Raw genomic sequence first — 23,947 nt, 5'->3', positions numbered from 1 at the left:
TCATCATCATCATCATTATCACCAACAGAAGGTCCTCATCTCTGTCACCAACTCTGAGCTCAGATCACTGTGGGTAGTATTTTCAATCATTGGTTCTGAAATGTAGTAGTAATGTCCCTTAAAGAAGAAATAATACCACCTACTTAAACATCAAACTTTGTGACCTCAACTAGGATGATTTGATTTCAACAAAGCTATAGTGAGGACAGGATTCTTACCTTTCCATTAAACATCAAATATACAGTCTCAGGGCGCAGGGAGAATATCAGTAAGCATACACAAGACAGCTGCTACCATGTGGGACTGACAGCACGCTGAAATGCTCTCTTGCACAGCATTGGTCAAGTCACACCTCACAGAAACAGTATCCTTTCCACTCTGTATAGAGTGACCATGATTTCCAGGGACAGCAGTGGACAGCTAAGAAAGCATCACCTACCCCTTCATGCCATAAAAATCAGAGCCAAAAGTAAACAAATATCTCAAGTAAAAAAATCTAACAGGAATCTAGATATGCCTCATTCTTTCCCTTGTGGGTGCAGTCAGGTCATTTCTGCCTGCCTGGAAGGAACTCAGAAGATGTTTCTTCCTTCATTTTTCACTTGATACACCCAAACTATTTATTTTGTCTTCCTTCTACCTGAGGCAAATCTTTCAGTATCACAGCAATCCCATTGCAGCAGACTCGACAAATCCATATAAAGACTGACAGCGACCCTCTCCCAGCTGCACAAGTTTCTGTCTCCACCCTGTTGAATCGCAATTGTGCCTTTACCCATTCAGTTCAAGCACAAAAAGCTGAGGACCAGAAAAACTCACAATGAACAACAAGTTGACACCCCTCTGAGCACTGCTCATGACAGAATTAACATTTCCCTCTGTTTCACTAGCCACAATACTGTTCTCACCACACTGTAGGAAAAGGCCAAAAGCCAAATAACTACACATACCAGTGGAAGACAGCTGAACAGAAGTTGTTATTCCCCAGTGTTCTAAGTCCTTGAAACAGTCATGAGTTTGTTCAGCAAACCTGAAGGTGAGCAAAACCTGCATTTGTTCCACCAATCTGCCAATCTGATGCAGGAGAAAAAGTTCCTATCTGATCCAATGTGTGATAATTTTTAACATTGGCCACAAGAAGAAAGACACACCAACAAGCATCGAAGTTTTTTAACAAAGACTGACAGGCAGTGTGATAGCACCTGTGGGAACGAAAAATAGGTGAAGTCTGAGGTGAAAGAAGAAACTTGCCCTAGGTTAGAGAAAAGGAACACAGATAGCAGGTAAAAAAAAAAAAAACCCAGCCTGCAAGGAAGAAGAATTAATCTGATACTTCAGACTAAGCATGCATCACTCCTATGGGGCACAAAACTAGCAAGACAGGCAGAACAAGCAAACAGTTCTTTGCAGCTTGACTCTGACTACAAAAGCAGAGGCATCTTGTGTTCTCCAGTGTGCAGATCACCATCTGCATCCTTAACATGGATGCCATTCTTCCAACTTGTCTTGCAATTAAAAGAGTTAGCTATTGAATGTTTGCCTGAATTTGCTCTGTAGTCAATACTGGCTCTCTGCCTCCCTGGTCAAACAACAGAAAAATAAAAAAGTCTCAAACTTTTAAAGAGTGGGGACCAAACCCCTCCTCCTCCACCCCCACACCCCACCACACCGAGACCCCAAAATAACTCCAAAGAGGAAGCTATTTTGCTCCAACACAGTGTTTCAGGGCTGTGAGGACTTGCAGTCTTCCTGAAACAACAGCAGCCATAAAACACTAAGACACAGTAGCAACAATGAGAGAAACGGCATCAAAAGTAGAGAGGATAGTATTAGGAACTTTCTGCTCTGATTAGAAGGTTACAAAAATATCCCTTATCAAGAGCAAAAGTGCATGTGAAGAGAAACAAGTAAGTCAGCCACAAACTACGATATGCATTTTAAGACAACTTAAAAATCAGAGGTAATACGCATGAACATACGGAAATTTCGCTGTCGCTCTTCTGAAAGGTGAAAGGAAAAGGGAGATGCATGGCTATTCTAGTTCTGACCCTGTGTGTGTTTTGTGATGTGTGCTGGTACAGACCACATTCGGTTTGCACAACACTGAAAAGCATGCTTCAAAGGCATACATAAAGTGTGTTGCATTCTTCATCTCAAAAATTAGCCACTACTAAAAGAGAATGTGCAATAGTGGTATGACTGAGAAGACATCAGAAGCCACATCCATGTGTCTCTAGTTGATCACTGTCACTCTGCTGTCTTAATTTGACAATTCAATATTATTCAATATAATATAATCAGTAAAATGAAAAAAATCTTTTACTTTGAATTACTGCATACAGTCACAATACAAGCACATTTATGAAGCTCCAAATCTGCTACGCAAATGAATAAGGAGTAGTACTTTGCTCTACAATGCAGTTAGGCCAAAGGGGTTATTTTCTCAAAAGAAAGAACTACTCAAACAAGCGGTAGTACTAGCCAGTACAATTTTGGGCAAGTACTACAAGTTTCGAAGAGTTTTTGCTGAGGGTGAAGTCATAACACAAAACCAGTTAATGAATTCATTAAGTCATTCTACTTCATGGGCTTTATGACAATAGGTTGTAGTCATTAATTTCTGCACTTTATGAAAGGAAGGCAGTTTACCACCTCCACAGCTCTTGCATATCAGGAAATGTGTAACACCAGCGCTTATACAAGCAGCATCTGTTGCCATGGGCTTTCTCCTTAGGTGACAAGCACTTTGCAGATACCACCTGTTCCTATTGCTCCTATTCCTATTGCTCCTACTCCCGTTTTCTAGTGTTCAATCACACCATTTTTGTGCCTCTGCCTTCTTTCTAACTCTTCCTTACCGAAAAAGACAGTAGTCTTCTAATGTTATACCTTGCCAATGCAGATTGTGGGATTCTATTGCCTTACATTCTGCTCAACAGGTAATGTTGACCCTGCTGACCCTGCAGAGTTCAACACTAAAAACCCTTATCTGTGATGCATATTGCCCCATAAGATAACAGTATCATCAATAAATCCATACAACTCTTCTGGGCAGAGATGAACATGGATATAAGTTCTGATTTTCAAGAAGATTGTGAATCCTCTTGCTAGAGGATTTGTCCAATCCTCCTAGTAGTTTGCAACATTTCAGTTTACATTGAATTTTTGTTGTGTAAGTTCTCAAAACTGTTAAGATGCATTTCAGCATAAATGGAAAATAAGTGAATCTAAACAAGCAAAAAAGCCAACCACACAAATACAAATTACTAGCCAAACACTACCATTTATTATTATTATTATTATTGTTATTATTGTTATTATTATTGTTATTATTATTATTATTATCATTATTATTATCAGAAAAATACCTGTAAACCACCAGGACAGCAAAAGAACATTTTAACAACATCTTCGTCACTTCAAGAAGAGTTGGACACCACAAATTAATCACTGACCCCATGTTATGCAAAACAGAGATAAGTTGAAGTGCTGAGCAGTCTTTCTTTTTATTTTTTTTTTGGCTGTTTGTAAGAAAAACTCCCTCAAAACAAAACATCATCACTTCACCCCTGCAAAAAAACCTAGATACTTTACTTCTATTTAGATTAGTATACAGTGAAAACATGTTCCTGACATATCAAAGTATCGCCCAAGAAGCAAAGAGAGGTAAGATACAGAAAGTGGTGTCTTCAAACCATGTCTGTAAAAAAATCTTCTCACTGACTGAGATTGACACTATCACTTTCTTACACTACTGGCCTGAGAGGCATACCACCACTGAAATGGTTGTTAGTATTTTTAATGACAGTGTAGCTGCCAGGGATGAGTTTACCTAAACTGTTCAGCACGTACTCCATTTTAACTTCACTTCCATGAAAAATGTATCAAGCACCCAAAACATCTGCAGGATATAAAGTTGAACAGACATGCTTGCTGCTACCAACACAGAACTAGGAGCTGACTCACAGAAATGTAAATACATTTGCATCTTTCAATGAATAGATCAGTTTAAAAGAACAAAAGAAACATTCTAAGAAAAGTCCCACAGAGAGTAATTTCTACAGGAAAAGTCAACCTAAATTCCACTGGGCTGTTGTTCCAGAACAGTTCTATTCAGACATGCACTCTGCTATTACAATTTAGTACCCTTTTCCCTCTTCTTCACTTTACAGGGTTCAACAATCAGCAAGATGAGTTCTGCTGGCTCCCAGAATCTCCCCAAGCCCTTCTGCTCCATTTCCTATTCTGATCACCATATTCATCCACAGACAAGAACTGACCCTCTCACCATTTCAATTACGCTTGCCTCTTGTATACCTACCAGCCCACAAAACAAGTTCATAGCAATGTGAGACAACCCTTATTTTGCTTTTCACCTCAGCCCTAACTCAATTTTGCATTCTCAGTGAACTAACTTGATCACAGCTTGCATTGCACATTATTTATGCACATGAACACAGTCAAAATCCAACTACATCACACTATAATACTTGCTACAGCTGGACATAGTAGCACTTGTCACACAGACCTGCATTTCCTATTATCGGGACAAGCCTTTTATTCAGTCCTACTTATCACTTGCAACTTTGATTTATTCTCTTCTAAAAAATAAACATATTATATCATAAGAATAATTATCATTAACCTGATCTGCAGCCAACTTCCAAAGGTAAAAAAATTACTTAAAGCAGGTCATTGTGTCCTCAAGCAATGCTGAAAATCTTAACATGATTATTGTAATATCTGTACTCATCTGACTAGCTCTCCAGTGGGTGGCTTCTATTATTGTCATTCACCCTGTTTAAAGATGACCAAGCTAATTGGGGCAAACTCTGCCTTGGTTTCAGGCTACAATATAGATCTAAGTAACAAACTCAACCTCATGAAATGAGTCATCATTTCACGTGTTTGCAAGAGTAGTTCCTAAGGGTTGCAAATCCTCTTCTGCAGAGATCTGCACTCAAATTTTAACTTCACTGATCCTGACTTTTAGCTCCTGGGATAAGAAAAAAAAAATTAGATGAACCTTCCTTCCCAAATTTAGATATTGTCCTTCTGTATCTCTCAACACAGTAGTGCTACCAAGAGACTGCAAAGACACAAAACTCTAGGAAAGCCTCTGAAAAATTCTTCTCCACTTCTTAATCAGTAATGGAACATTTTTCTTTAAAAACAGTAAAAAGGCAGATGAATATAGCACAAGATGTACTCTGTTTAATGGATTGGTTTAAATTAGCATTATTAAAAATAATACTAACTTAATACTAAGTTAGTAAATCCTTGTTGCACTGTTCCAGACAATCCTTCAACAACACTTAGTCTGAAAGCACCTGGTCAAAACCTTTCAGTATGACCACAAGAGTGACTTGCTGAACCACAGAAGTATTATTCATATGTAGGTTTTTCTTCTGATTAGTTTTTTCTTTAAATTCCTTTACTGTCATGTTTTGAACTTATTTCTTCTCTTTCACTCTTTCTCATTTCATGCCTTTTTTTTTTTTCTTTTTTTTTTTTGCAAGACAGCAAAGAAAGGAAGATGTAAGATCAAAATTACTACGAAGTGATTACTAATAATATTTAACTCCCATCCTTAGTTCAACAGTAATTGAAATAAAACAGCAATGTCAGAAAACCCTAAGAACCTCTTTGACCTCTGGAAAGAGCATTATTTCTTCCTTCTTCTAACACGCCCTTCATCCATCCCAGTTTCTTGAAGATCTGCAAGTCTGATCCTTTTATTTATAGGCACCTACATTCTCCTCCCACATGAATGCAACTCATCCAGGAATTAAGATTATTTTCTCCCCAAAGACCAGCTCTTTTCTTAACTGGCAGAAAGTGACAGCCAAGACATGCCTCAGGAGCTACCACTTAAAAAGCCTTAATGCTTGCTGTGATACCGCACAACACCTCTTCTATGAGTCTGCATTTTCTCTGTTAACAGCATTCTTTCCTCTGATGCTTTCCAACTATCTTCTGCATACTCCTGCAGCACAATGCAATTAACAGTTTTCAAAGAAAGCATGGAAAAGAAGATGAGTCTCAGATTCTCCTTCCTGCAAATGCAACTTAGTATCTAAATGTACTTCCAGTGTCCTCTGCAGTAAGGAGAAAAATAATAAATTACTACGGGTTCACATTTTAAGCTTAATCACATGATTTCACTGAGGTGTTCCACTAACAAGATACAGGGATGTTTTCTAGGAGCATTGATGAAAACAAATGAAACCTTTTCCACTGTCTATCAATAGAAGCTCTGTCTTTGAAAATTTTCTAAATTTAAAAATCTCTGCTAAGAAGTAAAGCCAGCACTGACGAATTCCAAAGTCAGCTGGTGACAGGGCAAGTTAATGGCAGCATGAACTGGTGAGGATCTAAAACAGGTCATTCCTACATCACCATGCTTACTCCTGATTTTGATGCAACTTCCAATCATTTTTTTTTCAATCAAATGAAGCTGCTTTTTGGGCAAACTGCATGTTTTTGTTTTTTTTTTTTTAATAAGAAAAATACTAAGTGGCACCTTAGACAATGAAATTCTTGCTTTGAGGCACCTCTTACCATTAGAGTCCTCCACTTCTTCAGCAGGAGTGTGGTTCTTGGAGGTGTGGTGGGCGTGTGAGGCTGCAAGGTTGACAATGCGGGGTCTTGGTAGTGTCAGTGCTTTCCCATGCACTTTCAAGGAGTGCTCTTTCAGCTGGCTGATTGTCATGGTGGAAAATGAGCAGGAGGAACATTTGTAGGCATGTTCACCTGGGTGAGCGAAATACAGGCAAGTCATCAGCTCACAAAAGAAACAAAATGGGGCCCCCATAGTTCTCCTATTGATGATGGCAGTAAAATTGCCATGAACTCTTCAGTGAGACTGATCCCAAAGAGAACAAGCTATGTGAATCTCCTTGTTGGAGCACTCTGGGGTCTGCTGGTACAGACACCTGCTTTGGACTGAAGTACTGCATTCTGACAAGTGCAAATCCTTGTAAAGTGACCAATGTTAAAAAAGAAAAAAAAAAAAAAAAGCAGAGACCAGACTCTTAGCATGCCTGTGTTGCATGGTATGAGAAGAAAACAGATTCTGGGATGAAAATGGAGTCACTTAACTATAGTACTTCTGAATTTCTTTGGGATCTCAGCAACTAAGAGGAGGTGAAGTCATATATTTCTGCATGCAGCATATCCAGTATCATTATTAATGAAGAAAGAGGGACACCACAAAATGCTAACAAAGGTCCCTCAAAAAAAAAAATCACACCCAAACAAGCAAAACAAAACAAAACAAAACACCAAAACCAACAAAAAAAAAAACCCACAAGAAAAAAAGGGGGGGGGGGGTTGTAATTTACATTTGGGGAAGGTTGGATTTGCCCTATGAAAAAACTGCCATTATGAAGGAGTAACCTTCTTTGGACTGGTAACCAAGTCAAGGTTGGTTTACTGCAAGAAGTGAACACAGCAATACCAAGAACAGCAAGTATCTGTAAGGCTAAGTGAAAGTGCATTATGAAAAAGCACTAAAAGAAGTGAAAGAACAGAAGTAATGAACAGTAGAGAATTTAATTTTGAATACATTCTGAGCCACAGAGACAGAAAACAAGGAGAAACAAATCCTGAGACAAGATTTGTTTTGCATTAAGCATGGAGGCAATTGGAACACAAAGTGAAACTGTCCCAACACAAACAATGTGATACTATACGGGTGCCAAATTACTGTTTTGGAAGTGCCACTTCCACGTACAGGATTAACACTGGCCACATATGAATTGTACATAAAGTGCCAAAACTAATATAGGAGTGAAGTATTAATGAATAGTAATAGAGGAACAAGAGTTCTGGTAATGAATGAAGCAGAACATGTTTTCCATGTATCAACAAATTCAGCATACAGGTTTCTCAAACAGCACTGTTTCCAGCACCAGCAATAAGTGAATCAAAGGAGAATGTGAAAACACATGTATTGCAGCAAGTTAGAGTAAGCAAACCCGAAAACATCAGCAACTAACTTACATAAAAATAACTCCCGCCCCTCTCTTCCAGAAAAATTATGCTAATCATGGGGACAAAATACAAACTCTTAAAAAAGCCTCTTTTGGTACATCTGAAAAAGAATAGATCACTTAAGAATCTGAAATGGTGAAACAAGAAATTGTCTCACATTTTTTCAAATGGCATTTCTCACCTCCATATTGTATCAGTTATATATTACCTTTTTAGAAATACAAAGAAAACATTTTGCACAGCACATACAACAGGTTACTCAACAGAACAAGATAATATAGGCACAAAACAAACTCTGAGGTATAAGACACCAGTGAGATACAGATATATTCGTGGTTTGTCAGTATAAGAGATTCACGGACAACAGTGGGCATGAACCATTAACTTAAAAGCACCACAAGACATTAACTCAAATAGAAGATGATTACATATTAAGCACTGTAGAAACAACTAATAAATACACCCACTATTCAGCCATAACAATATATCTGGACATTATCATGAAAGGATGTGTTTGATTGCAGAGAAAAGGCTACAGTTTGCTTTAACAGAAGCCTTCTGCACTTTCTGACTGCCAGTTTTGCATTTCCTAAAATTATTATATTAATACATATACAAACAAATAAATAGATCTTAAATAGGATGTAATGTGTCTCAACACCTGAAAGGTACTCAAAGCGTTATGTTCCAGACTACAGAGCATCTGAGCACAGCCAATACCCTTTTACAATTATCTATTTTGGCATGCAGTGATGTTACCAATGAGGCAAAGACACTAGAAAATGCAAACAAAGGCCCCTCAAAAAACATAAACAAAACAAGACAAAAACAAACAAAACCCCCAACCAAAAAACCAAAACCTAAAACCAACCAACCAAAAAAAAAAAAAAAAAAAAAAAAAAAAAGTGAAAAAGTTCAGATGAAAACAGACAGCCCATTTAGAAATACTGTAAACTGAAGCTCGATGCTAAAGGAGATAGTACATACTGGATGAAAAGCTAATGCCAGAAACACTGACTCGTACCAGCTGTTAGGCAAGAACGCATTTTATAGTCCACTGAATTTTGACCCATCCCCAGGAAATGAGGGAGAGAAGAAGACTGAGTAAAAGACCGGGGGATTTAAGTTTCCAATTCTAAATAAACTGGCAATGAGATGACTGATAAGAGACAAAGAAAACAGTTACAAAAGAGAGATGCAGAGAACCACTGTCTTATTGAAAAAATGGGGAGTCTGAGCAAAAGTCTTCATAATAGGTTTGTTCAGTAGTATATTTTTCTGAAAGATTGACTCAAAACACAAAACAAAGTTCTGACTGAAAAACATACAAGCAATTTTTCTATGATGTGAATATTCAGTTGGTAGAAACGGACTGAGGCAGAAACAGATCACAAACCTTTGGAAACTCTGTTACGAAATCATTGTCCAAGCAGTAACTAGGCTACCCTGAAACTGTGTTCTTGTATGATGCAAAACATGGTCCTTCAAAGAGTGTCTGGTAATCAAGTTCAAGAGCTTGAATTCAGAATAAAAAAATCAGTGAAGAGTGTGAAGTAAATACTAGTTAGTTGCACACTAACTTTGGCTCTAAATACCTGTCAGGTTCACACAAGGTAACACAAGGTAGTCCAACTCCGTAAGAACATAAAGAAAACATTTTATGATTGGTGAAGACAGAGAACTATATCACTGCTGTACTGGATGTGGGACTCTGTAAAATGGAACTGCTGCACAGAGTTGGGTTTCCTAGAAGGAACAGAATGCCATAGCTCCATACAACAGGAGGTTGGCAAAACTTAAGCTAATCTACAATACCCATCCTAATACAGAAGAGGGTGGCACAAGTTCTGTGAAATCCAAAAATCAGTCAAGGAAACAAAACACAAGCAACCATCAATCCCTCCTACATTTTTGTAGTGCCCTTGGATCAATGGTGACAATAATGGTTGTTGGTTTGTTTGGTTTTTTTACTGTCAGACAGCTATAAATCCCTCCTGCCTTTTCTTCCCATGTTCCTCATCCACCCCAACCTGAGTATATGACATTGTGTAAACAAATAATTAAGAAAGGAACATACTTCTAGCCTTTTTGTCATCTGTTCCAGGAATTTCTACTTGAAAATTTCTAACAACTGGGCTAGTTTGCAGGTTTTTGGATAAGTCAATATTCCATTATTTGCATCAACATGTATGTTTGGACTATAATTTGAGGTCAAGTTTTTTGTCTTTTTAACCACAAAGATGCAACTGGAACCAAGGAAGCCAGTGGTTTTTAACTCCGTTCTTCTGATAACCTTTCAACACATGATACATGATGGTCCCTGAGTGTAGGGCCAAGGAATAAAGATGAAGCAATTCTGAGTACTGCACTTTTTAATAATTAAAGTTTCACCACTTTGAGGTGACCTATCCTCTATCACACATCACCTTCCAAATTCCTATTAATCTGAAGCATGTCTGTTGGCTTGCTTGTATGGATTTCATTCTGTGGTAAAGAGATTTGCAAGACAAATTTCCATGCACGATAAGGGAATCGTGTCGTTCACAGCCTGCTGCACACAGACCTGACTCCCAGAGTTTGCAGTGCTTGGTCTTAACATGAAACCCAGCATAAGACTCTACCAAAAGCAAGATGCAATCCACAATCCTTTTCCCAGAGTCACCTAAAGCACAAACATAAATACAAACATAGCAGAGAAAATCTCACTATCAATCTGTTAAGATATTGATGGTATAAGCAGATTCATTAAATTCTTGTGGAAAACAAAAACATAGAAATAATGATTTTTTTAAAGATCATTCATATAAAAGATAGTAGAAGAAAATGATAAAGTTCTTTAAGTACTCATCATTGTTCTTAAATTCTTATCCTTCCAAAAACATTGTCCAAACTCCTGCTGAGTCCAGCAGGTGAACGCTCTGGCCAATCCTGACTTGCCTTTGAAAATCTTACCCAGATTTGGTGAGAAAACACGTGGTTCAAATGAGCATCTCTGATCAGCAACAAGACTACACGGGCCATTTCAGCTGCTGCAAGGCAAAAGTGAGTAAGAAAACTTACCAGCATGAGCCTTGAGTATATGGGTTTTTAGGCGACTATTATAAGAGGACTTGAATGGGCACAGTTTGCAACGGAACGGCTTATGGTGTCCATGATGGGTCTGCATATGACGATCCAGACTTGAAAAGAGACAAACAGAATAGGGATACACAAAAGAGAAAATAATTTCAATTATTCCTTCAGATGCAAAGCTAAACACTTAAAAGCAATAATGAATTAAATGAGACCAAACTCAACTATATTTCATTATACTCTTAAAATTCAATAGGTCTGCTTACAGAATAAAGTAGAATCTGATTTGAGGAAAAGAAGCAGAACTGACACCAACCTTGTTATGCAGAAAACAAGCCACTTAAAAAAACGTATAAGGCAAGATTAGTATAAACTAAATTATGCCTGATCCAGACTTAAAGGACCAGCTGAAGAAACAAGAAACAGACAATAGTAAAATTATCATTATACCATTTTTCTCCTGGCAAACGTTTTGGTGAAAATATGTCCCATTTTGCCCTGTTGATGAAGTAAAAAAAAAAAAAAAATAAATTGAACAGCTTTTTTGAGGAAGCCTTCTTTTGGTTACAGCAGCAAAAGCAGATTAGAGATCTTGCTTGGGGGAGGGTGCCAGCAGGATACAGTTGATGAGTTCCAGGATTAAAAGACAGCAGTTTCAGAAGTAACAGTGTGGGAGATTCTGCATGAAGCTCAACAATAGAATAAGGGGTGGCAAAGACCAGCCTTTACTTTCTTCAGGGAAGCTACTGACATACTTAGTACTGGGGATGATCAGAACCTGCTCTCTCTCCAGTTTCTTCTAACAGCTCAGTAAAGTTTGGAAGGACAAAAAGGGATGTTTTCCACATTTTCTACTAAAAGTGCAAATAAATTCCCTCTAAATGAGTCCTGCAGACCTCTGTAGCACCTACAATGTGGATCACATCCATGAATTCACAGTCTCCAGATAGTAGGCAGATAATTTCAACTTGGGTTGTAAACGTTTCCAGTCTTTGGACACATTTGGACATATTTCAGGTGTATTTTTTATTTTCCTAAACTGTCCTTTTTTTTTTTTTTTTTTTTTTTTTTTTTTTTAACTGAGCATCAACACATAGATCAAGTGGCAGTTGTTCCAGCTCTCTTACACTACACAGGATTGTGACAGGATCTTTAGTCCAATACTGACAAGAGCCTGAGCCAGAAAATCCATGTTTACAAGAATTAACACTGAAGTCTGTGTATCTGAAGATCTGACAACAGAAACCAAACCAAAGGAAAAAAAAATAAACAAAAACTAACAAACAAACCCAACCCAACCAACCAAACAACAACAAAAAAAATCCCTTCAGAACATATGTCTAAAATGTACAGCTTTTCTAGAGAAATAGGATGATGGGGGAAAAGTCTTCAAACAATTGCCATGAAAACTTCACAGAACTGAACTTGTTTTAAATAGCTGCCAGGGAGCAAGCTTACTTAACAGTTAGATTGGACTGCCAAAGGTGTATGTATTACATATTGAGCTATTCTAAATATATACCTTAACGTATTCTACGCAGTAATAATTAAAACTGTATGCACGAGCACATACTGTGCAAGTGAAATTCTTCACAAGCCAGGTTACTAAGTTTTGGTCAATCTGGGATAACTGTGGGCTGTTTAAACAATCAGCTTGATTTGTCTCTGAGACTATCTCCCAAGAGAATAACTTCATCAGAAATAAAAACCTGTACAGTTATTCCCTGCCACTTTCTGACTTACCTGTCCTTCTACCTGTAGGACATAGCTTTTATTCACATTCTAGGCAGGAAACAATGACTGGAAACCTAACTAAGCATAAACTTGATTTTGGAAACAAACAAGTTTGCTAGGTAAATAACAGGTTCTACATGCTGTGAGGAAGTGGCTTCATCCACTGTCAACCTTATCAAAGCAGGGTGCAATACACCCTGTAGTACCCAGCCTTCCCTCTGTCCCTTTATTACTGTTTGTTGGTCAATCCCATGGACCTTTTCAATAAGGCAGACCAAACTGTGGCATCAATGTGGCATCAATTCACAACACCATGACACCAGCAGCAATGTTTTTTAACATAAAGAGTTTAAAAATGTTTTATATCATGATTTCTCTCCCATATGCATTTCACTGCAAAATAGTGACTTCACCAAATTTAAGAGCACTATTGACAGTGCTATGAAAATCTAAATCAAACAAACACCTGGATCCTCCTCTTAAGCGCATGCAAGCAGCACTCTTCCCAGAAATTGGAGAAAACATACGTCTGAGAGTCAGTCCAAGATGTCACACACAGAATCACAAAATGTTAAGGGCTGAACTGACCTCAAAAGATCATCTAGTCCAACAACCCTGCCAGAGCAGGATCACCTAGAGTAGGTCATACAGGAAATATCCCAAACACCCCATTTAGGAGGGACATACCATATATATATATATAAATATAGATATGTGTGTGTGTAAGATTAATTTTTAAAAAGACTGCAGCTCAGGCCAAAGTCAACCTTTGGCAAACAAATTATAAGAAACATGGCTATTAATGATGACTATGTATTTTTCACATACTACAGCAGACAAGGAAGCAGGCTTAGGTAGGCACTAGTATACAAGACTAGTGTGAATTTGAAATATTTGTAGACTGAAATTGCATACCATAATGTAAAAAATTTTTATAACTCTGATTTTAAGGTAAGTTTATTATAGCTATTTAACATTATAAATGAAGACTCCATCAACAAAAAGCTGTAATAATTATAAGCAAGGTAGTTATATGCAGAAGGACTTCCTTACATATGAAAAATTATGAAAGAGAATACTTCTTTCTCCTTTTCTTAAGTCTCACGCATTTGACAAAGCTACACAAGTGGTGGGATTCACTATTTGCCTACTGAAAGGGGTCTTAAATTCTTTTACTTGCACACTTTTCCCCTACATGCAAAAAAGTAGCCACTAATAATAGCCAAAGACTTTGCAGCATGAAAAATACATCAATGCTGAGAAAAGCATAGCTTATCATCGAGTATGCTCTTCTTCAATGTCAACCTACAGAACAGTAGTGCCAGTTTGTGCTTCTTTTGAAAACAAAAATAAAAGCCACAACTTACTTGTGCCTGAAAGCAGAGACAAAGGAGCAATACTGGCAGCTGTACTTGTCTTCCCGGGCAAACATGGCCAGAGCCAAGTGACTCCTCTCGTGAGATCGCAGACCCTGCATAGACATCAAAACCCGGTCACACTGGCTGCAGTAGTAGCCCCCAGGCCTGGTTTCATCTTCCAAGGATGCTCCAAATTCAGCTTCTGTAAATTCCATAATGCCAGGGTCTTTGGTTCCCTCAAAACCCTCCATGAAAGTTGTGTCTGAAGAATCTTCAGCTTCCTGCTAAAAAACACATACCCCCCCAAAGCCATCAATTCTCTCTCCCTTCTGCCCCTCAGTCTTTCCCACGTGTTCAATATAATGGCTAGGTTTACTACTGCATTCTTTTTCTAAATATATCCCTACGCAAACTCCAGAACCAATGGCTTTCTGAGAAGTAAGTCTACTCTTAGGAGGAAAAAAAAAATAATTGCATCCATTATATGCAGAGATGTATATGGGTAAAAAGAATCTCACTTTTTGATCAATTTTGAGTCAGATAATGCCAAAACACAAGAAATTCAAGAAATTGAATCAACTATCCCTCAACAGTCTGGATATGAATCTTCTAAAATTTCAGATAAACATTAGTAAGGTATAGAGCAAGTTAATTTTAGTTTGTTTTGCTCTGGCTTACAGGATAGCTACTCTGCAGACTATTACAGTAGTCCAGTCTACAGTAGACTTTGTTCATGAGTGTCAAATTCACAAGAAGCTCATACTCTAAAAACCTAGAATCTTCTTTAAAAATAAAAATATTTTATATATATTCCCTAACTTTCCTTTCCCTTTACTAACCAGAGCATGCATTATGCATGCATTATGCATTTTTGCAGCAACTTTAATAACCTATGAGAGTATTTCCATCACTTTCTTTTGGCCAAGGATTTCAGATGTTGTTCCCTGCTGCAACATTTTTAAAAGAATAATACCCTTCATAAACTTCACTTGAGAAAAAAAGAAGAAGAGGAAATGGCCTATTCGGATGGAAGTATCTAAATCTGTCAGTAGCAGCAAGAAAGGTGAAAGCTCTCTCATGTAGCATGAGTGAGGCTAAGGACTTGGCTTCCTCACAACAAGCAGATAATGTCACAAAAGATGCACCCTTAGGCAGCAAGAGTCTTTGCCAAGAACTGAGTGTAGCAGGAGATGGAATACACAGCTAGTTCCCACAGCCTTGTTGTACTTCGCTACTCCTGCTGATGTGCTGGAAATCAGGCTGTGGAGCATGGCCTATCCTTGGAGATATCCCAGAAGGAATCCCCTTTTACCAAGAGAAAGTAACAACACAATTATACCTAATCACCTGAATGGGACCACAGTTTCAGTTGGCCACTGAATATTTTGTTTGGAGCCCCTGTGCAAATTTCACATGGAAAGGTGTACCACAAGCAACTTCGCACATTTGCACGTGCACACTTCCTCTTCTTTTAAAAAAGAAAAAAAAAAAAAGAAAAGAAAACAAAAAGCAAGCAGCTCTTTTAGGGTTTAACTAAGCAGAAAAGTAGCACAGAATAGCTGAGAGAAAGCTTCCTGCTCAAAACCCAAGTTTTTCGGTCATCGACATCAACTCCTTTGCGGCTGAGAAGAAATAGAATTATACAGTCTTCGTGCCCCTGGATCAAGAGTGGAAAAGAGTTAAAACATTGTAAAATAAACAAAATGCACTTCAGAAACTTAGTGTTAGATTAAAACATCATGCTGAACTGGAATACCCTGTTCAAAACTCATTCAACTTCACAAGAGGTTTTCAAGGAGTCCTTTATTTCTAACAATGCAAGAAGTTTCAGTCAACCTCAGTCACCATTTTAAAATTCTTACCTTTACTGCTGCTGACACAGAAGAGACATTCCCATATTGGACATGCTTGCGGAGGTGATTACAGATGGCTCGAAGTGTTGGATGGACTTCCACGCAAAATTTGCACTTGTAGCCGATCACCTTCCTCTCCTTAAGTTTTGAAATATCTTCCAAATGTCCAAAAGCCTGTTGAGTATACAAGCACAAATCACTGAAGTATACTTTGCTATCTCATTTTTAGGAACACAGACCAGATTTTACACCTGAAGGGAAATTAAATTATGCTTGATGTACACTTGTCCTGTTTTGCAGAACTGCAAGGCTGATTTTTACTAAAATCTATTAATGCCTCCAGAATATGGGATGGGCATCTGTGCAGGAGAAACTTACAGTTTCTGCATAACAGAAGTCCTCTAGATGATCATTCAATTTGGCTTCAAACTGTGCTCTTCCATGACACCAAGACTTCCCCAACAGCTGTGCAAATCTTTTCCACAGTGACTATATTTCAGATTGAAGCAAAAGGAAGGGGGTAAGCAGGCAAGAAAAGGAGAAAAATTTGGTTTTCTGCTTATGAGGCAATTGTCCAAAGCATCAGTCACCAGATAGATTCATGCCACATTAACATTGATGGCTTAACCAGAAAATATACTGAGAGAGAAAGAAGGTTGAGAAGGAAACTGCTATGTTATTCAGAGTTGCACTTAAGGGGGGGATGGCACATTTCGTAAATTATCTTCAACAAAGTACATGGCTGCCTTGCAGGAAAAGATCAAGTAACTGTCAGATACAGACGGCCTTCCAGAAGGGTGGGAGGAAGGAAAGAAGACACAGAAAATACTGCAAGAAGCAGTAAGCAGCGGGGATTCCTACAGAACCTAGGGAGATGTGGAGGATGGATGCGGAAATGCAAGCAGAATGTGTGACTGACTTATGGAGCTCAATGGCACTCTGAGTCACTCATTAGCCTGTTGGCTTTCAAAAAGAACATGCAAGTGGCACTCCCTGGCAGGGAGTGGGAAGCAGGGAAAGAAACCAGACACACAAATCCTTACCCTCTCTTGTTTGAAATCCACAAAAGCACCATCTGCATATTTCTGCTTGCTCAAAAGCTGCTTCCTCCTCTCCTGACGTTTGGCACGCTTCTGGAATTCCTCATTGTGACCATTCAAGTGTGTAGTCAGCTCTGCCGTGCTATGCAATTTCATATCACAGTGCTTGCACTGGTAGACAGGGTTCTGAGTACGGGTGCCACTTGCCAGTATGGTAAAGTCCCTCTTCAAATCCTTGCTGTGGTGATCAGTGTAATGCATGCACAGCAGCTCTGCTGTGCTGAAGGACAGCTTGAAACATTTTATACACCTGAAGGGAAGCCACTCGATTTCCTGAGCCTCAGTTTCCACCTCAGGCTTTTCAAAATCATTCTTCTCCTCGACTGGAGTTGGCTTTTCATGCTCATCAGCATATACAGCAGTGAAGTAACCCCCCAGTTTGCTCGCATGTTGCTTCTTAGGGAAAACACCTGGGTGACGCTTCATGTAGTGTGACACAATACCCTTTTTGCTGAAAGACTGGAAGGAACAAAGTGAGCATTTCTTCTTCTCTACAGCCCTCCTCAGCTCCTCACTTAATTGAGGAGTGTCATCCTTGGGAGGAGATGGAATGATCACTTTATTGGGTTTGTCGCTTACCGTCCTGGAGGCTGCTAAGCAGTGAGTGTAGTAAGCATCAATGTCATGTCTTTTCTGGTAGTGTGCCGCAAGCCCTTTGCGGATAGGGTTAGTGTATGTACATAAAGCACATTTGAAGAGGTTGTTCTTGCCTTCTGGCTGTGCCCGGACATTGTTATGTTTGATGCGGTAGTGCCTAGCTATCCCCTTCCGGGTGGAACAGAAGTATTTGCACAGCTGACACCGGAAAACTGTATGAGACACTAAATGTGAACTGGAGAAATGAGGCCCTGCCATAGAGACTTCTCCAATATCCTCAACTGTAATTTCTGGGGAGATCTTTATTTCAGTCACCATGTCTGGCTCCACTGAGGCAGACATCTTCGGTGGTGACTGGGCAAAAACATCAAATTCAGGTTGATTGTGGTATTTCTCATAGTGAATTTTCAGCTTCTCAAGTGTTCCATGGGTGTAAGGGCAGAGTTTGCACCGATAAGCACCATAGCCTTGCTTGAAAATCCTACTTGTCTCTTCCACATCATTCTGAGCAATATCATTCGACTGCTCCACATCATGCACAAAGTCTTCAGCAGTGACCTTTACTGATGGGTGCCGTTTCTGGTAGTGTGTGAGAACGCCATGAATGCGTGTATTAATGTATGGGCAGTGTCTGCACTTATATACAGCCCCTGGATTAATGTCTATATCCTGAGCAAAGTCTGCGGCTTTCACTTTCATGCCAGGATGCTTTTTGCCATAATGTGTCAGGAGGCCATGCAAGTTGTTGTACTCCGACTGGCAAACTGTACACTGATAAGGAGTGGAGGAGATGGCAGGGTTTGCAGAAGCCAGCTGGATAGCTTTGTCCTGGGAAAGGCTGGGATCCTCTACACACTCTGCATCCTGATCCATCTGTGACGTTGTTACCTGGTCTTCAGAATCCATCCTGACTCCAGCTTCATCAGGCTGTGGAATGGATTGATCAACAACATCTTTCTCCTTAATGATATCTAACAACACAGATTCATCTCCATTCATGGCCCATGGGTGAAATGCTTGGTAATGATTGGTAATATCCCAAATGGAAGATGCTTCAAAAATGCAGTCTCTACATCTGTAGGTCTTTATCTCTGTTGGCATCACAAGGGCAGGAGGGGAAGGATCAGGACCTGCCCAGAGTTTAGTTGCCATATATGTATAGTCAACATAATGCTCGGGATGTCTCCTTTGGTAATGCACGAGCAAACCGCTTGGCTCTGTGTGTGAATAAATGCACCATTCACAGTGATAACCAGCTTCTATCAAGCCATCCAAAAATGCCCATCTCAGAATAGATGTGACTGTGGCCTTCAGGTTTGGGTGGTCCTTCTTAATGTGTTTCCTCAATGCATAGAAGTAAGGTGATGTGTAGCTACACTGCCTGCATTTGAGGGCTCTCAGCTTTGACTTCTCCCGTTCAGTGCTGGAGGTGTGAGCAGGCATGCTGCCAGCCAGTTTCTTCTGGCTACGATCACAAAGGCTTCTAATGGTGGCTGTATGCTGCCTAATCACATCTGCATTAGCCTTGAAGTCACGATGCTTCTTTTGATAATGAATGAGCACGCCTTTCACAGTCCGATTTCCATAATCACAGTGTTGGCAGAAGAACATTTCATTCTCAGAAGGATTCACAGAGGACTCAGATCCACCCCGGCTCAAATGCTGCATTGACACTGGTGTCCTCTGAATACTAGGTGGCATCTCACCAGCTCTCATCAATGCTGCAGTAGGGGGTGCCTGTCTGATATATTTGGCAGTGACCTTTATCTCTGGGTGCCTTTTCTGGTAGTGGACAAGCACTCCCACAACTGAGCGATTGCTGTATGAACAGTGTTTGCAATAGTAGAGTTCAGTAATGAGTTCTGGGGATGCAAGGGGTGAAGTCTGAGAAGACAAGCTGGATAGTTTTGGGGATATGGGTGTGCCCAACTCAAAAGCCATCTGAGCCAGAGCAGAGCCCCTATCAACAGAGACTACACGCATGGTTTTCTGAATCCTGAAATACGATGCTTTTTCTTCGGGATGCTTTTTCTGGTAATGTACCAGGACTGAATGCATGTTAGGGCTTGCAAATGAACACACATCACAGTCATAAACAACCACAGTGTTGACTGTAGGTTCCTTCTGATTTTCACATTCAGGACTAAAACTCTTGGCGGCACTTTTGTTAAAACCAGCTGGCACACCAGCCCCGCGAGCCATGGGGGTGGAGGTTGCCATAGTTTTTGGAGCAGAATTCAAGATCTCTCTCAGTGTCTGAGACTCTGTGTTCAGCCCTTCTTGCTGCTCAACAACATAGCTTGAAAATATCATTGCATTGTTAATTTTCACTGTGGGATGCATTCTTTGGTAATGTGGCATCAGGCTTCTAACATTTGGGCTTGTATAAGAGCAGAAGCGGCAGCGGTAGATGAGATCAGAATGATCAAAGTTCAGTACATTCATAGCTTCAGGATGATGCTCTCCATAATGCTGCTGCAGGTCTTCAAAATTTGTGTAGTCAATGTAGCACTCGAGACATCGGTACACTGCACTGTGATCGTTGGGATCCAGGATATACCTAAAGCTGAATTTAATGTAGGGATGCATTCGCTGGTAGTGGGTGCTAACACTCCTGGCAGATTTATTGCTGAAATCACAGTGTTTGCAATAGTAAAGCCTGCCAGAGTCACCGAAATCTGCGTTCTCATTGTTCTGATCGGTACCATACATGTTTGACTGGCTCCCCAGAACAGAGGCATTAGGACTTTGATGGTCCTTCATACTGACAGAAGAGTAATAGTCTTCCTCATCTTCAGATAAAGTGAGCTCAATCTCTGCTCCATTGGTAGAATTGTACTCATGCTGCATGCTTCTGAAGTTTGTCTCCTTCTGAGAATCATTAGCCTCTCTGCCCCACATTTGCTGAGGTGCATAAGAACTCGAAACTTCTATCATTGGTTCTGTTTGCTCTTCTTCTCTGTCTAATTCCACTTCTATTTCGACCTCATTGTCCTCCTCCTCTTCCTCATCATCCTCTACATTTATCACAGCATCCTCTTGCTGTTTGTTTTGGCTAATTTTGCTCTGCAGGTTGCTTGCTATTTCATCAATTCTAGTTCTCTTTTTCACTGGAGAGAGATCTAAAGGGAAGTCATTTGACACCTTCCGAGGTGCTTTTGCAACAAAGTTATTTTTAGATGAGAGGCCAAGTATGGAGGTCTGGCTCTTCTTCACTGTGCTGGCAGAGAGGTGAGCATCTGCCTCATTCTCTTGCGGTGCATTTACTGGTGGTCCATCATATTTTGGCAAGTTATCACAGAACGAATGCTTGTGCTGCTGATGAACTCTGAGGCCTTTCAAAGTTGTGGTGGAGTAGTTGCACATTGTGCACTTGTATGGATGCTGTGAATGGGGTTGAGGTGACTGCTGTTGTTGCTGTTGCTGCTGTGACTGCACTGGTTCCATCATTCCAGTTGACTTCCTGCCATTTATATTTCCACTCTCATAAGAAACTGTGCTATCATTCAAAGAAGAGGCAATACTTTCCGTCTGAGAGTTCATAGTGTCCCAGTCTGATGTTGTTCCTGTGTGACATTGCTTGTGAGCACCAAGCTTTAAAGAACTCTTGCAGGTGAAAGGGCACTCGTCACACTTGTACACAGCTGTCTTCCCAGACAGGTGGATGTTCTCGATGTGACGGGAAATGCTTCGGCGGTGCATCGTCAAGAAAGGGCAAAAAGGACACTGGAACCTGTTCATATACCTTCTGAAGGGAATTCCCTTTGTTTCCAATAGTTTGTTGCCATCGGATCCCATCAGCTGCTCTGCAGACATTCCTGAGGTCTGGTGATCCATGGAGTTCAAGCCATTCTCACTGTCCATTTCATTTAGCTCTTCATCTGAGCTGGAGTCATTTAGCATACTGCTTGTTTCCAGGTCAGCAGAAGAATTCGTCATATCAGCAATTCCGTAGCGAGATCTGTCAGACAAATTAACCATGCCTGAGTTGTGAGGTGACTTAGGCTTCATTTGAGGGTAAGACACAGAAGAAAACTTGGAAGATGTAGAAGAGTTAGGCCTGATAAGAGAATTGCCCACAGAACTCCTGAAGTTTGAGACATTAGCATTTGACATCTCACGTCCTGTTGTGTTCATGGAGATATAATTAGAGTTTGGAGAGGCATTCTGAGCACTCTTACTCTGTACATCAGGTGCTCCAGTTCCATCCTGTTGCTGCCTCAGGTTTGACAGTATTTTTACCATGCTGCGGTGTTTCTTCATCATGTGGTCACACCAGCGCTCCCTTCGAGGTGTCTGGTAGCTGCACCATTCACAGCAAAAGTTGCCCCTAGACTTCGTCAGGGGCTTGACCATGGATTCCAAAATGCTCCGCTCCACAACCTCTGCAGGCAGCTCCTTGCAGGGGTCCTGCACTGGCACAGAAGCAGATGTTGATTCAGACATAGCACTGGCAGCAGTTGGAGTAGGAGGAGTTGAACTCTCCTTCAGGTTGCTTTTGTGATACATTTTCTGATGCTTAATAATCCTTGCACGCCTGGGTGACTTGTAGGTGCAGAACTGGCAACTGAAAACTTTGCCAAACCCTTCATACATCATGATGTTGTAATTTAGGGAACTAGCAGTTGGTGGCCCCACTGAGCTCCCCCCAGCCTGTGCTCCATGAACCTTTCGTGTGTGCTCAATGAGGAGGTTTTTGGAACGGAAGTAACGCACACAGAACTTGCATTGGAAAAACTTGTTGGTTGGTTTAGGATTTGGAGCCAAGTGCTGACCATAGAAAGTCTGGCTCTGGCTATAGTAACTTCCAGTCCCCATCTGACTTGTTGCATTTTGCCCTAAAATGAGAATTAAGGTGTATATGTAAATAAATAAAATCAAATAAAGAGGGTTTTTTTTCCTCCACTCACCCTGTTTGCATAAAAATGCAACCTCATCCTGAATAGGTAACAATCGCTCACTTATGGTGAGCTCAACATATCTGGCAATAGTTGGAAAAATGATCATTATTGGTAATTTTTGCATATGTATTACTGTGGTGTACAGTTCCAGATAGAGAACTTCCAAAATAATCTTGGGGGAAAAGGAATGCTAGTACACTAATAAAGTTCAACATTTTGAGGTGGTTCATGGCAGCAAAGAACAACCATGAAAATTTGAAAAACAAAAAGCAGTATGATGAACTACATAAAAATCAGCTGGGGAAATAAAACAATAAAGACAATGTAAGCTTTTAAAATCACACAGAAAGTAGAAACTAAAATACACTGAAGTTAGCCACATATTAAAATAGGGTGTTAGAACGGAGATCTTATGATTTGAAATCAGTCTTAGACTTGAGATTTACCTGCTAATTCATCTGCAATTCCAAATTCATCCTTTACAGAAGAAAATTCAACCTCAGTCTGGTTGCTAGCGTTCATGGAACCAGACCGTGGCTGGCTAGGACTTTCCTCAGAGACATCTGTTGGCTGCAAAAAAGCAGTGTGAACATCCTGAATGTGGGCTTTTAGATCTTCATACGATGGAGCTCGAAAATCACAGCCATCACACTGCAGCACCTCCATGGTTCAGGTATGATCTCTTACATTAGCAAATTCTGGAAGAAAAGAACAAAGGAGAAGCGAGATATGTTTTACAGCAATGCCACCGAAACAAATCCTGAACATAGGTAATACCAAGCTTATGACGACCCTTTCATTTCCAGAGATTCCACAAATAACTGCAGCATAAAATTCAGCCTTTGCTTACCATATTAAGAGGCATCATTTGAGATTTACATAAAGTCCTATCAAGGTAGCTCACAAGTTGCTGACTCAACTCTACGAAGTCAGCTTTCTGACAAGCAACAATTGATTCAAAGGATTTTGTCCTCTTGGCTTTTCCATTACATATGACAGAGCTGCTGTTTAGAAGTTTGTCTTGTTCAAAGACCACAATCACATGTATGACAGAGAAACAGCACATTACTCCCACTCATACACAGATATTACAACTGAAAGACAGTAGCTTCTGCCTTTATGAGACCAACTCTAACCTTCCTGGAAGTTGCCAAGTCTTTCCTGATTCACTACCATAGATCAAAAGCCTTCTCATGAAAAAAACCCTTGCCTTTCTTTTCTCCTATCAGTTCTCATGTTTGTGGAAAACTCTAGGTGAGTGGCAACTACCTGAAGCCAAGGTAGAATGCTTCACTCTGCCCTACTTCCACCAAGCTTTGTAAAGGCATCTCCATTCT

General features: G+C 40.0%; 1 protein-coding gene across 2 annotated transcripts in view; it reads right to left on the bottom strand.

The window, feature by feature from the left end:
• Positions 1 to 23,276, bottom strand: part of ZNF462 (zinc finger protein 462) — a 57,131-nt gene extending 33,855 nt beyond the window's left edge. Inside the window, exons 1-7 of one of the 2 annotated variants that reach the window (XM_054398078.1) lie at positions 23,057 to 23,276; positions 19,640 to 22,547; position 18,566; positions 16,022 to 16,186; positions 14,169 to 14,272; positions 11,056 to 11,174; positions 6,562 to 6,753 (exon numbers count right to left, since the gene is read on the bottom strand). In XM_054398078.1, the coding sequence (XP_054254053.1) occupies positions 6,562 to 6,753; positions 11,056 to 11,174; positions 14,169 to 14,272; positions 16,022 to 16,186; position 18,566; positions 19,640 to 22,547; positions 23,057 to 23,276 (3,709 nt within the window). Of the gene's footprint in view, positions 1 to 6,561; positions 6,754 to 11,055; positions 11,175 to 14,168; positions 14,273 to 16,021; positions 16,187 to 17,055; positions 22,548 to 23,056 lie in introns of both variants that reach the window. The other variant, XM_054398077.1, reaches the window with a different exon arrangement.
• Between the last annotated feature and the right edge of the window lie 671 nt (positions 23,277 to 23,947).

Source organism: Indicator indicator, chromosome Z (genome assembly GCF_027791375.1).
Source record: "Indicator indicator isolate 239-I01 chromosome Z, UM_Iind_1.1, whole genome shotgun sequence".
In the NCBI taxonomy this organism is placed as follows: Eukaryota; Metazoa; Chordata; class Aves; order Piciformes; family Indicatoridae; genus Indicator; species Indicator indicator.
The sequence above is the reverse complement of the archived record's forward strand: the minus strand, read 5'-3'. Positions and strand labels throughout refer to the sequence as shown.